Source organism: Octopus bimaculoides, chromosome 20 (assembly GCF_046866305.1).
Source record: "Octopus bimaculoides isolate indiv1 chromosome 20, ASM4686630v1, whole genome shotgun sequence".
NCBI classification, from domain to species: Eukaryota; Metazoa; Mollusca; class Cephalopoda; order Octopoda; family Octopodidae; genus Octopus; species Octopus bimaculoides.
The window spans coordinates 48,411,120-48,427,183 of record NC_142947.1 but is presented as its reverse complement, the minus strand read 5'-3'; the positions used below and the strand labels follow the sequence as shown (position 1 = coordinate 48,427,183).

The window sequence follows — 16,064 nt, the reverse complement described above, 5'->3', positions numbered from 1 at the left end:
TTCATTCCTTGCGAGCTTACGTATGTCCTCAGCAGTTACAGCCCATGTTTCACTGCCATGTAGCATGGTTGTTCGTACGCATGCGTCATACAGTCTGCCTTTTACTCTGAGTGAGAGTCCCTTTGTCGCCAGCAGGGGTAAGAGCTCTCTAAACTTTGCCCAGGCTATTCTTATTCTAGCAGCTACACTTTCAGCGCACCCACCCCCACTACTAACTTGGTCGCCCAGATAGCGGAAGCTATCGACTACCTCTAGTTTTTCACCCTGGAATGAGATAGAAGTTGTTTCCTGTTTGTTTGCAGTCTTTATTGCACCTGAACATCTGCCACAAACAAAAACTAACTTGCTAGTTAACCTGCCTTTGATGTTGCTGCACCTCTTATGTGTCCATAGCTTGCACCGGGTACATCTTATAGAGTTACTACCTACTCCTTTTCTACATACTGAGAAGGGCCATCTACCTGAAGGGATTTGTGTTTTATCTACCTTCCTACTTATTAGGATTTTGGTTTTAGCTAGGTTGACTCTAAGGCCCTTCAATTCTAGACCTTGCTTCCACACCTGAAACTTCTCCTCTAGTTCTGATAGTGACTCCGCAATTAGGGCAAGGTCATCAGCATAGAGGAGCTCCCAGGGGCAACCTGTCTTGAACTCCTCTGTGATTGCCTGGAGGACTATGGTAAATAAGAGGGGGCTGAGGACGGAACCTTGGTGGACCCCTACCTCTACCCGGAATTCATTGCTGTACTCATTTCCAACCCTCACCTTACTGGCAGCATCTCTGTACATGGCTCGCACAGCTCTCACTAACCATTCTTCTATCCCAAGTTTCCTCATTGACCACCAGATAAGGGATCGGGGGACCCTGTCAAAGGCTTTCTCCATGTCAACGAAAGCCAGGTACAGAGGTTTATCCTTAGCTAGGTTTTTCTCCTGCAACTGTCTCACTAGAAATAAGGCATCAGTAGTGCTTTTACCTGGCACGAACCCAAACTGCATCTCATCTAAATTGATTCGCTCCCTAATTAGTTGGGCTATGACCCTCTCTGTAACTTTCATAACCTGATCTAACAGCTTGATGCCTCTGTAATTATTAGTGTCTAAAGCGTCACCTTTACCTTTGTAGCAGTTGACTATGATGCTGCTACACCAGTCATTGGGTATGACTCCTTCGTGTATCACCTGGTTCGTAATACGGGTGACTAGGCTATAGCCAACACTGCCAGATATTTTGAGCATCTCTGCAGTGATTCCTGATGGGCCGGGGGCTTTCCCGGTCTTCATACTCTTAATTGCTTTATCTACCCTGGTACTATCAACTCGGATAGCTGGTCCCTCTATTGGGTCGACATACGGCAGGCTCTCTTTCTCCCATTCATTCTCTTTATTAAGCAATCTATCGTAGTGGCATCTCCAGACCTCTTTCTTTGCATCCTCATTTAATGCAAGCGTACCATCATCCATGCGAACACATTTCTCTCCTACAACATCACTATTCTCTCTCCTACACTGTCTTGCAACACGAAATACCTCGAGTCTTTGGTCCTCACGGCGCAGAACATTGGCAAATCTTTCCTTATCTGCTTCCCCTCTGGCTAAATAAACCTGTCGCCTAGCCTCCCTTCTGGCACATTGGTACAATTCCCTGCTACCACCGTTCTTCCAGTCCTTCCAAGCCTGTTTCTTTTGTCTAATAGCCCTGTCTACCTCCTTGTTCCACCACCACGTTACTCTGGGTCGGGAGGGGACCTTACACCACCCACAAATCTGGTCGGTGGCTTTCAACAGGTTGTCCCGCAGAAATCTCCAATTGTTTTCCACGTTGTATGATGCTATATCCCCTTCTATTTCGTTAAATGCTTCAAGTAACTTGTCTCTAAGTCTCTGTCCGTTTGCAGGGTCTTTAAGCTTCCACACCCTTCTTCTCCAAGCCTGTCTAATTCTGGGCACCCATTCTGCCTTGATCCCAAAGTCGCTAACTACTAATCTATGTTGTGGGGTACATTCTTCGCCAGGGTAGGTTTTGGCATTTATAAGCCGCCCTCTTTCCCTATTTCTGGCGAGGATGTAGTCGATTTGGCTAGAGTGTCTGCCGGAGCGGTAGGTGACTAGGTGACTGGCAGGTTTCCTGAAGTTGGTATTGCAGACCATAAGATTGGTTGCATCACAGAACTCCAGCAGTCTGGTTCCCTCCTCGTTGCGGGAACTGAAGCCATAGCCTCCATGTATGCCATGGAAGCCTCCAGCACGACGTCCGACATGACCGTTGAAGTCTCCAGCCACAAAGAGAAGGTCCCTGTCACTCGTCGACGAGGTGGTTTGTAAGAGGGTGTCATAGAATTGGTCTTTCAGACCATCTGGTAGCCCCGGTTGAGGTGCATAGGCTGAGATGACAGTAGCTAATCTATGATGAAGCACTAGTCTGATCTTAAGTACTCTGTCACTTACTCTAACGACCTCGATTTCCTTATCCACCCATTTCTCCGCTAGAAGTATTCCTACGCCCCCGACCCCGTCAGTGTTCCCTGCCCAGAAAAACTTGTACCTGTGTTCTTTGCCTGTGAGGAACCTCGCAGAACCTCCTCTCCATCTTACTTCCTGGATGCAGCACATATCTATGCGTCTCCGTTCAAGCATCTCAACAATTTCACCAGATCTACCTTTCAGCGTGCCGACGTTGAGAGTGCCAATCCTAACAGTATGGGTGTTGGGGGTGTGGGCCTGTAGCCTGGAAAGGGGAAAAGCAGTGTCGTGTACCTGAAAAGAAAACTTGCAATTGGAAGAATTCATAAGCAAAACAGTACCTACAACCTGCAAACATTTCTCAAACTTAATGCGCTACCCAAAGGTAGGGGAGAGGATGGCCAAGGCTACTAGATGGGTTCCGGGAGACAGCCGAGGTTGACAGGATGACAGAGGAATGAACTTCCGGTGGAGGGGGTGGGAGGGCGGGTTACCGCCAGCGAGTAGATAGGGCTCTTAATTGTAGATTTTAAATATTTGAGAGACAACAATGCATAAATCGTAATTTTTAAAAGAGCAATGAATTCTAGGTGATTAGAATATAACGTAGCATGAATTTAGGAAGCTTAGAAAATGAATAAGTATGAATTTAAGACAACAACTGAATTCAATTGAATTTCATGGAGAGAAACAAGATAAATAATAGAGGGCAAACTAAAGCGCGAAGGTATTATGAGATGTTTGAGGCCGTAAATAAATAAAAAATCTCTATCTTATCTGCATCTTGGAGATTTCGTCGTAGTATGTCAGCGAGATAATTTAGAATGGGTTTCTCATTTATATATAGCCAGAACCTGAAGACCTTAAGGAAAAACTACGAAAGAGAGAGAGAGGATGGAGGGGTAGACAGAGGCATGGCGGGAGAAAAGATCATCATCATCATCATCATATATATATATATAAAGAGAGAGAGAGAGAGAGAGGGGGGACCAGTCAAGCAGCACATCACGCTGTAATTCTTGGGCTGAGAAATCAACACTTAAAAGCCATAATTTTAAGGAGCGATAAGAATTTTTGAATAAAGGAAAATGGGTAGGGGTGGGTAGGTACCGCCAGCGAGTAGATAGGGCTCTTAATTGTAGATTTTAAATATTTGAGAGACAAGCCAAATTTTCGTGTGAACCCAAAGACAATAATTCTGTAATTTCTATCATAAATATTAGCTTTAACTGATCTTTATAATAATGACGATGTTTTTTTTTTTAATGAATCCTCAGTAAATAATGATTCATATTAATTTTGGAATATCATATTTTATGTTTGACCTTCATTAATAATAATAAAATTTCTTTTTAAGATTCCAATCTTGACTAATCAGTCATGTCTTTGTTAGAAACCATTTACAGAGGAGAGAGAGAGAGAGAGAGAGAGAGAGAGAAAGAGAGAGAGAGAGAGAGAGAGAGAGAAAGAGAGAGAGAGAGAGAAAGAGAGAGAGAGAGAGAAAGAGAGAGAGATATAAAGAGAGAGAGAGAGATATAAAGAGAGAGAGAGATATATAAAGAGAGAGAGAGAGATATAAAGAGAGATAGAGAGAGAAGCCTATTGGAAACTGGACTGAGATGCTAGACCCAAGTTGTTCACAGTTTAAGTTTTTGGGCAATAGGATACAGGTTACAGTTGTTAGCTGAGTAACAACAGCAACACACACAACAACAACTGATGCAGTAGAACAGTCAGAACAGTGGGAGTCATGATTGAAATACCTTTTATATTTCTTCTGTGGGTTGACTTGGGGGGGAAGCAGGAACGCCCCCCCACCACCACCACCACCAAGTTGGTCATAAGAGACTTTGACCTGGTAGTGTGTGCCGTACATTCAATAATTGCTTTAAGGAGCCTCTATAGAGGAGACACAGACGATGACAACAACATCTCAGGTCTGCCATCCAGAACCCAACAGAATATGAAAGATAGGGGCAGGTAAAGGGGACAGAAGGCTACACAAGGAGACCTAAACAATGAGAGATGAAGTACTTTGATCAAGGATACAATACACTAGCTCAACCTGAGATTGAACCTATGACCCCCCAACCCACTCAACCACCCACAATCAGGGAAGCACTAACAAAGTGGAGGGATGGGAAGGTAGTGATAGAACAGCCATGGTGGAGGTGAATAATGACGGGATGGGGTAGAATCTCTTCTTTCTAAAAGAAACAGAGAAAACAAATCTAGAAGTAACTTACCAAAGTTGATTGCTTCCATTGCAATGCTGGCAGCATCTTTCCCGTATCCCTTCTCATACAACTGCACCATTTGAACGCCACCATGCATTTCAGGAGAATGAAGTGCATTCAGTTTACGTGTATGAGTGCGCAACTGTTCCACTGCCCCTGCACGGAATGTATCACAGGCAGCTATCAGGACACGCAGACCATTCTCGATCAACCAAAATCCCACCTAAAAAATGAGCAGTCAGGCATTGAGTTCAATCCTTGTGTGAACAAACCAACAGGGGGGGGGGGCAGCTAAATCTCCTTGAAATCATACAATACTGTCTGGAGAGAAAAAAATTATAGGAAAACTTATAAAGAAAAATTACAGTAAACTAGTCATTTTCTTTTGTAATAAAAATAAACAAATAAATTTTTTTTTTTGTTTTAACAGCAGCAGATCACATGACACTATTCACAGTTTATGTTAGTCTGAAGATGAAGTTGAAAGTTCGTTAAGAAAAATGACGAGATCAAAAAGATTTACCTTGGCCAAATTAGTTGATTTGCCAACGCCATTAACACCACAAAATGTGATGCAGTAAGGACGGCGCTGTTGTTTCGCTTCCATTGCATCACGAAGAATATCAATTCGTCTCCTGGGCGACAGAATTTGGACACAGGATGCATTCAGGGTATTTTTCACTGTCGTTGTGATACCTTAAATAATGGAGACAGACAGACACACTGTTAATGACATGCTTATGAATATTGTCTTGATAAACCTTTAGGTAACTTCTGCATACAAACTAATAAGCAAACACACACATGCCTCTTTCACTGTTTTCCTCCTGCTTTTGCCATTCATACTGGAAGTGACATCATGACTATTTCTGGTCATTTCAGCCATCATCATCATCATCGTTTAACGTCTGCTTTCCATGCTGGCATGGGTTGAACAGTTTGACTGGGGACTAATGAGCCAGATGGCTGCACCAGGCTCCAATCTAATTTGGCAAAGTTTCTACAGCTGGATGCCCTTCCTAACGCCAACCACTCAGAGAGTATAATGGGTGCTTTTCTATGTAGTAGAAACATGTGTTGGTCATTTAAACCAATTATGCTGTAGAATTAACTGTAATAATAAAGCTAAAACAGAAACAAATATGAAGATGTACCAGTGTCCATTTCCTTTGTAATTGTTTTGGATTTACACTCCCAAAAATATTCATAATCCAGTGAAGCAAGCCCAGGGTTTACTCGTTGAATAGATTAGACGGATTGTCACCAGAAGTGATCCTTGGTGCTTTTTACTCCTTGATGCAGTTGGCCTGAGCCTAGACTATACCCGAGTGCTCATGTGGTACCCACCTGGATAATTTATTCACATTGTACTCATATTTATATGGGTTGTCTTTGTAAGGTGGCCAGTGTTAGGAAGGGCATTCAGCTGTAAAAACCCTGCCGAAACAGACAGTGAAGCATGGTGCAGTCTTCTGCCTAGCCAGCTCCTGTCAAACACTCCAACCCATGCCAGCATGGAAAACGAATGATAATAATGACATATAAATACACATACATAGACATATATACACACATACAAATGCAATAGATTCATTGCCAACTTCTGTACACTTACTATCAAATGTTCCAAGCACTTTTCCTTCCAATTTTGCAGCAACCGATTCACAGAGTTTCAATGCAATATCAGATGCTACATTCTTCGCTGGAATAAGGGACAAAAATTGAAACGTGAAAGAAATGGAGAATTCAGAAAAAAATTTAATTACAATAAACTGTTGTTTACTAATGACACAACCGATTCTTAGTTGAAATATATTCTCTACAAAAGGAGATTACTCCAGTTCACTTAACTGTTAGTATTAGGCAGTAGATTATCTGAGAATGTTAGCTGTGATAGACAAACATTCTACATGGCCTCAGTAGACTACCCAGGGGTAGATTTCTGTTTTCCCCAGAAACCATGGTTTTGCATTTACATTTAAAAGCTTTTTATAGCTTAGATGACATGGCATAAAGAGAGCTAAAGTGAATGATTATAAAAAGAAAGCATACAAACCTATTATGTGTGTATGCATTGATTATTGTCCTTCTGAATATTTGTGCAGAAATACTGGTTAAAAATAGGGAAACACAGACACACATATCTGCTGGCAATGCTCCAGCTTCGCCTCAGCCAAATGGATTAATCCAACAAAAGAATATTAAAAAGCAATCGCTCTCAGATGTAAACAGCCATTTTGGATGCGAGAAGAGCAACAGCCCTCACTGAAAGGACCAAAACCACATTTCTATCTCCAGATTAGGCCAAAATCAGTTTGTGCTGGTTTTTTGTTCACATGATGGGAGCATGATAGAATCGCCACAACTATGTCACACATAATTTATGTTAGTAAGTTGGGCAGTCTCCATGACCCTTCACATGGTCTCTGAGACTTGGTGGGGTGTGGATAGATTCCATACAAGATAGCCAAAGCCTAGGTGGTGATGTTAACCTGGGTCACCAAAAGAACAGCAGAACCCTTAGATTAGCAATAAGGATCTGCAGTTCAAATCCAATCAAAGACACTGTACAAATAATGCGCAGTTTAAACTAATTAAACTGTAACAATGTGAATATTGTAAAAACAGCTGCTAAATATAATTAATTACTCTAAATATGACAATTATTTAATAAAAGATAACACTGGTTCTATGAAAGTCTACCATAACAAGGCACTGCCCCACCCGCTTTCTTCAAGGTTGGAGAACAAATGAAATAATAATCAGCAAAATGGTTGAGCAGTAAGTGGTGCATACAAGGTTCAAATGATGGCAACAGCTAAGAGAACTTACCAATTAAGTGGTCTTTCATTTTGTCAACAACAGGTTGAATATCATCCATAGTCAATGTTTTAGAACCAACCAAATTCTTGAACATGGTAAACATTCCGAAACCACTGCTTTTTGATTTGGCTGTTGAACTGTTGGAGGAGGAGATCAGAGTGAAGAGACAGATTGTCACTTTAGTTATAAAACCATTACTCTCGTTCTAACAAATGCACCTAAATGCAAATATACAAATATGCACAGAAATGCACATGCCCGAGTGCACCGTATGCATGCAATGATCAATGGTTATATACATATTCATGCAAATCATCATCATTTAACATCCATTTTCCATGCTGGCATGGGTTGGACAGTTTGACAGGAGCAGACCAGCTGAAGCCGTTCAGGCTCCATGTCTGTTTTGGCATGGTTTCTACGGCTGGATGCCCTTCCTAACACCAAATATGCATGGAAAAGCAAAATATGCTGACACACGTAACATTACAATTTTCAATGGGTTCTCTATAACATGGGGATTCTGCATCTTGCTAATCATTGTACAAATGTGGGTTGGACAGGTTTATAAATTTCAGTATTAGCCTGACCTAATAAATTGACTTTCCTTAGCATAAACCCTAATGAAATAGTATCAGCTGGTAGCAAAGAATCAATCAACAAATGGACCTTATCTGAACAGAACGCATGCACGTACAAACACACACACACACACACACATGTACAATCTACTACACTCTTAAGTGTAAAAACACTTTATATCAATCCAATATCACATTTATTAGAGACAGGAAATGCTGTGTGAGTATATCATTTTACATCCATTTTTCCATGCTAGCATGGGTTAGAGGAATATATTACTAAGGCCCTTCCAATTGCTTACCCATTATTTTTCAAGTAAAGGCTCACTTATTTTACACATCTTTGTAGATATGAAGTGAGGAGACAACTGGTTGAAAGATGAAGGAACAACACAACTAATAACCTGCAACAATTGCAGAGCACATGCAGTGGGCTTCTTTCAGCTTCCATTTACAAAATCTACCCACAAGGTATTGGTCACTTCAGGGCTAAAGCAAAAGATACAGGTTGCCAAGCAGAGGGACTGAACCTGAAACCGTTTAGTTCTATCACAATGCATGGCCCTTTGGGCAAGAGTCTTCTGGTACAGCCCTGGGTTAACCAACGTCCTGTGAGTGGATTTAGTAGATGCGTTTGCATGTGTGAATGTTTATATTCTGAGTCATGGCATAAAACAAAGAAAAAAACGTTTTTAGACACTACACTGCTATATCCACTGCTCAGAAATTGTCTTGTAGCCCTCTCCTTTTGAGGACACAGGGAATGAAAAAAAACCTTTGCTAAAAAAAAAACAAAAAAAACAACAGGATAGAATGAGCAGTAAAAACAGCATCCAGTTATAAAATTAATGCCTCAATAAATATTCCTTCAACCCATGCTAGCTTGGAAAACCAGAGGTAAAAAAAAAAAAAAGAGAAACAAACAAATCAAAAAAACAAAAAAACAAATTTCAGTTGCCATCCCTGAAACCTCTCAGATTTACCTTTTCTTACTTGGTTTCTGGACAATTTCTTCTTCAACTTCGCCCTCGCTGCTACTCTCCGGTTCCATGTCCTTCAAGTCACCCATCATTTGTCCTTTCATATTCTGGGTTAAAAACAAAAAAAAAAAGAATAACTGACCTCTTGTGCAATAGCAATCATCATTATCATTATCTTAATAAAGAGAATGAATGGGAGAAAGAGAGCCTGCCTTATGTCGACCCAATAGAGGGACCAGCTATCCGAGTTGATAGTACCAGGGTAGATAAAGCAATTAAGAGTATGAAGACCGGGAAAGCCCCCGGCCCATCAGGAATCACTGCAGAGATGCTCAAAATATCTGGCAGTGTTGGCTATAGCCTAGTCACCCGTATTACGAACCAGGTGATACACGAAGGAGTCATACCCTATGACTGGTGTAGCAGCATCATAGTCAACTGCTACAAAGGTAAAGGGGACGCTTTAGATACAAATAATTACAGAGGCATCAAGCTGTTAGATCAGGTTATGAAAGTTACAGAGAGGGTCATAGCCCAACTAATTAGGGAGCGAATCAATTTAGATGAGATGCAGTTTGGGTTCGTGCCAGGTAAAAGCACTACTGATGCCTTATTTCTAGTGAGACAGTTGCAAGAGAAATACCTAGCCAAGGATAAACCTCTGTACCTGGCTTTCGTTGACATGGAGAAAGCCTTTGACAGGGTCCCCCGATCCCTTATCTGGTGGTCAATGAGGAAACTTGGGATAGAAGAATGGCTAGTGAGAGCTGTGCGAGCCATGTACAGAGATGCGGCCAGTAAGGTGAGGGTTGGAAATGAGTACAGCAATGAATTCCGGGTAGAGGTAGGGGTCCACCAAGGTTCCGTCCTCAGCCCCCTATTATTTACCATAGTCCTCCAGGCAATCACAGAGGAGTTCAAGACAGGTTGCCCCTGGGAGCTCCTCTATGCTGATGACCTTGCCCTAATTGCGGAGTCACTATCAGAACTAGAGGAGAAGTTTCAGGTGTGGAAGCAAGGTCTAGAATTGAAGGGCCTTAGAGTCAACCTAGCTAAAACCAAAATCCTAATAAGTAGGAAGGTAGATAAAACACAAACCCCTTCAGGTAGATGGCCCTGCTCAGTATGTAGAAAAGGAGTAGGTAGTAACTCTATAAGATGTACCCGGTGCAAGCTATGGACACATAAGAGGTGCAGCAACATCAAAGGCAGGTTAACTAGCAAGTTAGTTTTTGTTTGTGGCAGATGTTCAGGTGCAATAAAGACTGCAAACAAACAGGAAACAACTTCTATCTCATTCCAGGGTGAAAAACTAGAGGTAGTCGATAGCTTCCGCTATCTGGGCGACCAAGTTAGTAGTGGGGGTGGGTGCGCTGAAAGTGTAGCTGCTAGAATAAGAATAGCCTGGGCAAAGTTTAGAGAGCTCTTACCCCTGCTGGCGACAAAGGGACTCTCACTCAGAGTAAAAGGCAGACTGTATGACGCATGCGTACGAACAACCATGCTACATGGCAGTGAAACATGGGCTGTAACTGCTGAGGACATACGTAAGCTCGCAAGGAATGAAGCCAGTATGCTCCGTTAGATGTGTAATGTCAATGTGAATACCCGTCAGAGTGTAAGTATCTTGAGAGAAAAGCTGAACATTAGAAGCATCAGTTGTGGCGTGCAAGAGAGACGATTGCGCTGGTATGGACATGTGGTGAGAATGGAGGAGGATAGCTGCGTGAAAAAGTGCCACACCCTAACAGTTGAGGGAACCCGTGGAAGAGGTAGGCCCAGGAAGACCTGGGCTGAGGTGGTGAGGCAAGACCTTCGTACATTGGGCCTCACCGAGGCGATGACTACGGACCGAGACCTTTGGAAATGGGCTGTGCGTGAGAAGACCCGGCAAGCCAAGTAAGATCGTTGCCAGTGCCCCTGGACTGGTTCTTGTGCGGGTGGCACATGAGATGCACCATTTTGAGCGTGGCCGTTGCCAGTACCGCCTGACTGGCTCCTGTAGGATTTTCGAGCGAGATCGTTGCCAGTGCCCCTGGACTGGCTTGTGCGGGTGGCACATAAAAGACACCATTTCGAGCGTGGCCGTTTTCGTGCGGGTGACACGTAAAAGCACCCACTACACTCTCTGAGTGGTTGGCGTTAGGAAGGGCATCCAGCTGTAGAAACTCTGCCAAATCAGACTGGAGCCTGGTGTTGCCATCCGGTTTCACCAGTCCTCAGTCAAATCGTCCAACCCATGCTAGCATGGAAAGCGGACGTTAAACGATGATGATGATGATGATGATGATCTTCAGCATCACCAACACTACCACCATTACCACCACCATCATCAATATACGAAAGGTTAAAATGTTTGTTTCGCAACAACGTTGCACAATTCATTTCCCACATGGCATCTTGACAATCAAACGTCTTTCACAACAACCTCATCAATGAAGAAACTTTGTCAAGGGAAATTTGACAGCTGGAAACGGTCTGGAACCCATTACACACAGGTTGGCAGAATCAATGCACAAATACCTTTACACTTTTACACTTTTACCCCTTTACACACAAAGTCCACCTTAAACACTCAACCATCAATGAAGTCAACAAAATAACAAGATATCGGGGTTAATGAAACCTGCTAAAATTGCAAAAGGTGTTGCTCCAGCAGGGCTACAATCCAGCAAAAGAATGAAATAAAACAATAGACTTACCAAATCATGTGAAGTGAGGTTTTTCATCACCTCAGCATCAGTGATGTCACCATTCACTAAACCATTCTTAGAGCTAAAGTCCAAACTTTCAGCATCACTTTTGCTCACACAGTTGTCCCACTTGCGAGCTACTTTGCCCTTCTTTTTCTTATCTTCTGGGCTCTTGCTGTTACCCCCCAAAAAAAGAAAAAAAAACATTTTTAGTCATTTATTTGCTCTCAATCAATGGAATGTGTGTGTGTGTGTGTGTGTGTGTGTGTGTGTGTGTGTAAACCTGTGTAGAAAACACAGAAACCTGTCAAAATTACTAATTTCTCCTGATAATGAGAAAATTATAAACTGCCTTAATTAATTTTTAGCCCAAGGAAACAGTGGCAGAGACTTTTGGCGATATACCATGCTTGAGAAGACACGTCAAGCCAAGTGAGATAACAGTCATGGCTGATGCCAGTGTCAACATTGGCATCTATTGCATTCCCAATACCAATAGCACCATGCCCACCCCCAGATAAAAAAGCTAATCTAAAACACATTAACTTCCCTCGTTAAACTTGGCAAAAAGAAATAAAAACCCACAAACCTAACATCTTGTTGCTTTGCAGGTTTTTTCTTGAACTTTTTCTCAATATTTCTTCGAATAGTTTCTTCATCCAATTCTCCAGCTGTGTCTTTGACTACTGCCTCCTCTTTCACTGGTGCCGCTGCCATTTTAAATGCTACTTCAGTAGGACGGACTAAAACAAAGACAACAAACTAAAATATCAAATGAAACAAACATTTCTTAGGTTTCAAGTTTTTGACTAAATAGACCTCTCCTGTACCATTATGCACACACACACACACACACACACCAAATATCTACTCAGAACTGGTTACTGCCTATTTTGTTTTCTCAGAGCCAGGATTTGAGGGAGATTTGACTGCTGTTTTCAACAGACTGAGAAAACTCACCCTCACAGAATTCCAGTTTTCATAATGTACCCTATCTTAAAAACTCTCCACACCAAGATAAACCACCAACAGTTTACTATAGAAGAATCTATTGTTGTTGTTGTTGTTAGCATTGAATATATACAGTAAACAGTAAACATACTGAAATGAACAATGTCAAATTTTGGCACAAGGTCAACAATTTTAGGGACACATAATTAGTTAATTTCATTGACCCCTGTACTCAACTTATATTTTACTGACCCCAAAAGGATGAAATGCAAAGAGGACTTCAACAGGATTTCAACTCGGAATGTGGATGAAGGTAACCATTTGTAACACAAGTACAATGACTGAACTTGGGTAGGAGTTCAGTTGACCATCTCGACCTTAGTACTTGACTGGTCCTTTATTTCATCAACCCCCAACAGTACAAAACAGAAAGTTGACCTAAGCAGGATTTAAACTTAAATTGTAAAGTGCTGAATTACCTTCCCCAAGATATCTTTAACAATTCTGCCAATCTACTGCCACCCTTGGATAAGACAAAGCTTTTCGTATGAAGCGCTAACAATTCAAAATATATCATAAAATACTGCAAGAAAAATATTTAAACTAATCAAAGACCTGTAAATACAGTGAAGACCTGTACGTATAGCAATAAAGACTGACAAAATGTATTAAGAGCGGAAAAGACTTAAATAGATTTTGTGGGGGAGAAGCTTACAAATGTCAGAAAGTAAAACATTTCTCAGTGTTACACGGTTCCAAGCAGATGAAATTGTGAAAGACATGATAGAACAGCATCATGAAGATAATGAGGATATTGGTAATATGATGATGATGGTGGTAGTGATGGTGGGTGGTGGTGATGATCTTACCTTTGTTATTTTTTTCTTCTTTTTTCTTCTTATCTTCTTTTCTATTCTCTATCATCGACGCCACAGTTTTTTTTGACTTCTGGGATTCTTCATAACTCTTCATCTTTCTACAAAAATAACCAGAAACAATTAACAGAGATAAAAAAAAAAAAAACACTAATTCCTAATTCCTCTCACCGGAAATCTTTCACATATTGGACGCTGCCCTTCCACTTACTCCTCCTCTATTGGTAATCTTCCTGCCCCCACCCCTCCTCTCTCCCCACCTATCCTTAGACTAACTAAACCAGATAGTAGCCTGCTTACCTTTTTTGCTTTTTTTTTCCTTCTGCAGCATCAGTAAAGCATTTTTCCACAAGGCTCACACCACTTATATTTACAACGCCCCAAACACTTTCATGTACAATGCTTCCTCACTCCCCCCCCCCCAGTAAAGGTAACAACTCTAACATGTCTGAATGAGCGAAGGTTAAAAGCAAGAACAACTCTTATGACGCCCGTTACTAAACATTCACGGGATCCTTCTTTTCAGGCATTGAATAACATCTCTCCTTCCTCTGCTATTGCCAGTCACCAAACTAAACCATTGTTTGCTGGGATGTGTTTGAGGTACCATCAGAGTCAGAAAAGTTCTACCCTCATTGATGTTAGAGATTGGAAACATTTCATCATTTGGCACAACACACCACACGGATATACTAAACATCGCTGAGATTTATGAAACACAACCTTTAGCATCTAAACCCCATTGGGATATACTAAGCACAGACTTTGTCATCCAATTTTATATCAACGCTAACCTGCCTAAAAGTAATGCTATTTCCATTTTCATTGCTGACAACTCTAAGAAGCAAAGTATATCCAATTGTAAAATAATTGCCATTATTCTATACAAATGTTTGGATTTGCACAACCATCAACAAAAGTAGACAAGAAAAAAAATTAATTTCACAAAGTGGACTTGGTTGAGTTTGTGACTAAATGACCAGTCATTCAGCTTTTAAAATCAGCATAGAAGTGTAACACTGCACTATAGATCTCAGTAACACTATACTCCTTGATAGACATATGTGTACTTGAAAAAGTACACATCATTAATACAGATATGATACAGAGACCCAAATTATCTCGAAATCTTCTCCCCAGCAAAGATATGACCACCATGTCGTTACCAATATGAACAGCATAATAATTATAGAAATAATGAGAAGAAAAATACGTTTCATATTTAATCAAGAAAAAATATGATCAACATATGGAAGGGGACACGAATTAAGTGATGTGTTTAAGGTAGCATCAGAGTCAGAAAAGTTGAAACCCTCATTGGTATTAGGGACTACAAGAAAAGACTTCATCATTTGATACAACACATCAGCAGGAGATTACTCAATTGAAACACTGACAATTCAAAGCTATAAAAAACATTGAATTTGTTACACTGAGAAACGCAATGTCTCCATAACAAACCACAATAATTTACAAAACAAAAGGAAACCCACACATTTTGTATCATAGAAAGTAGCACACAAACAACATCCACCACATCAGTGCAATTCTGAAAGCAAATCAGGAATCTGCTTGATAAGCAAGACATCACCATAATCATTAGTAGTTTTGCTTGGTTTTTCTTGGGCGAGGCGGTTGTAGGTCGGTTGAGGAGGTTATAGAAATGCAATTTTTATTAAGGTAAAATATTTTTACAGGAAGAAAAAAATTAAAAGTAGATCTCCAAATGGAGACCCAAATTATCTCAAAAATCTTCTCCCGAGAGCAAACACAGGCTCAGCAAATAGCTGAGCCTGGTGAACTACGAATAAACCGTTTCAATCCTCTTACAACTCCTCCACATTCATTGACAACCGATAGCTTTTACATGACAAAATGGAAGTAGCTTAGTTTGAACCTAGCATTGCCAGGCCAATAACCCATATGTTTAACCACTCCCCTGTTGTGGTTTGGCAACAAAACTATGTCTTTAAGGTACCATCAGAGTCAGAAAAGTTGAAACCCTCATTGGTATTAGAGACTACAAGAAGACTTCATCATTTGGTACAGTAATTTGGTAGGCTAGAAGACTATTAATAATTCATTTCAACAGTTTGTATTCTCTGCGAAATACTTTTCAGAAATGGACCTTAGTAGCACAAAAGCAAACAGAATAACCTCAACTTTATTTGGAAAACAGTCTGTGAATACACTCCATGATACATGTAGTCATTAAAGTGACATGTGGCTGGGATCCATCCAATCTTATTGTAGGAAATAGGGAATATGTCATTACATATTTATGCATACATACCTTTAAATTTTCCGTATTTGTTTGTATATTCATTATTAAACTAGATAACAGCTAAACCAAAAAATGTACATTACCCACATAACATTGTAATCTATACATCTTGTATATATACAATTCCTTGTCTTCCCATTTGTTCCCAATGCATTCTCAAACGGCTCAACCAAATCA

At 40.9% G+C, this 16,064-nt stretch overlaps 1 protein-coding gene across 1 annotated transcript in view; it reads right to left on the bottom strand.

The window, feature by feature from the left end:
• LOC106882265 (signal recognition particle receptor subunit alpha) overlaps window positions 1–16,064 on the bottom strand; it is a 41,062-nt gene that overhangs the window by 4,211 nt on the left and 20,787 nt on the right. Inside the window, exons 4-11 of the mRNA XM_052974957.2 lie at window positions 13,598–13,704; window positions 12,367–12,520; window positions 11,787–11,952; window positions 9,088–9,191; window positions 7,533–7,660; window positions 6,316–6,402; window positions 5,224–5,396; window positions 4,710–4,923 (exon numbers count right to left, since the gene is read on the bottom strand). Of these exons, the coding sequence (XP_052830917.1) occupies window positions 4,710–4,923; window positions 5,224–5,396; window positions 6,316–6,402; window positions 7,533–7,660; window positions 9,088–9,191; window positions 11,787–11,952; window positions 12,367–12,520; window positions 13,598–13,704 (1,133 nt within the window). The remainder of the gene's footprint in view (window positions 1–4,709; window positions 4,924–5,223; window positions 5,397–6,315; window positions 6,403–7,532; window positions 7,661–9,087; window positions 9,192–11,786; window positions 11,953–12,366; window positions 12,521–13,597; window positions 13,705–16,064) is intronic.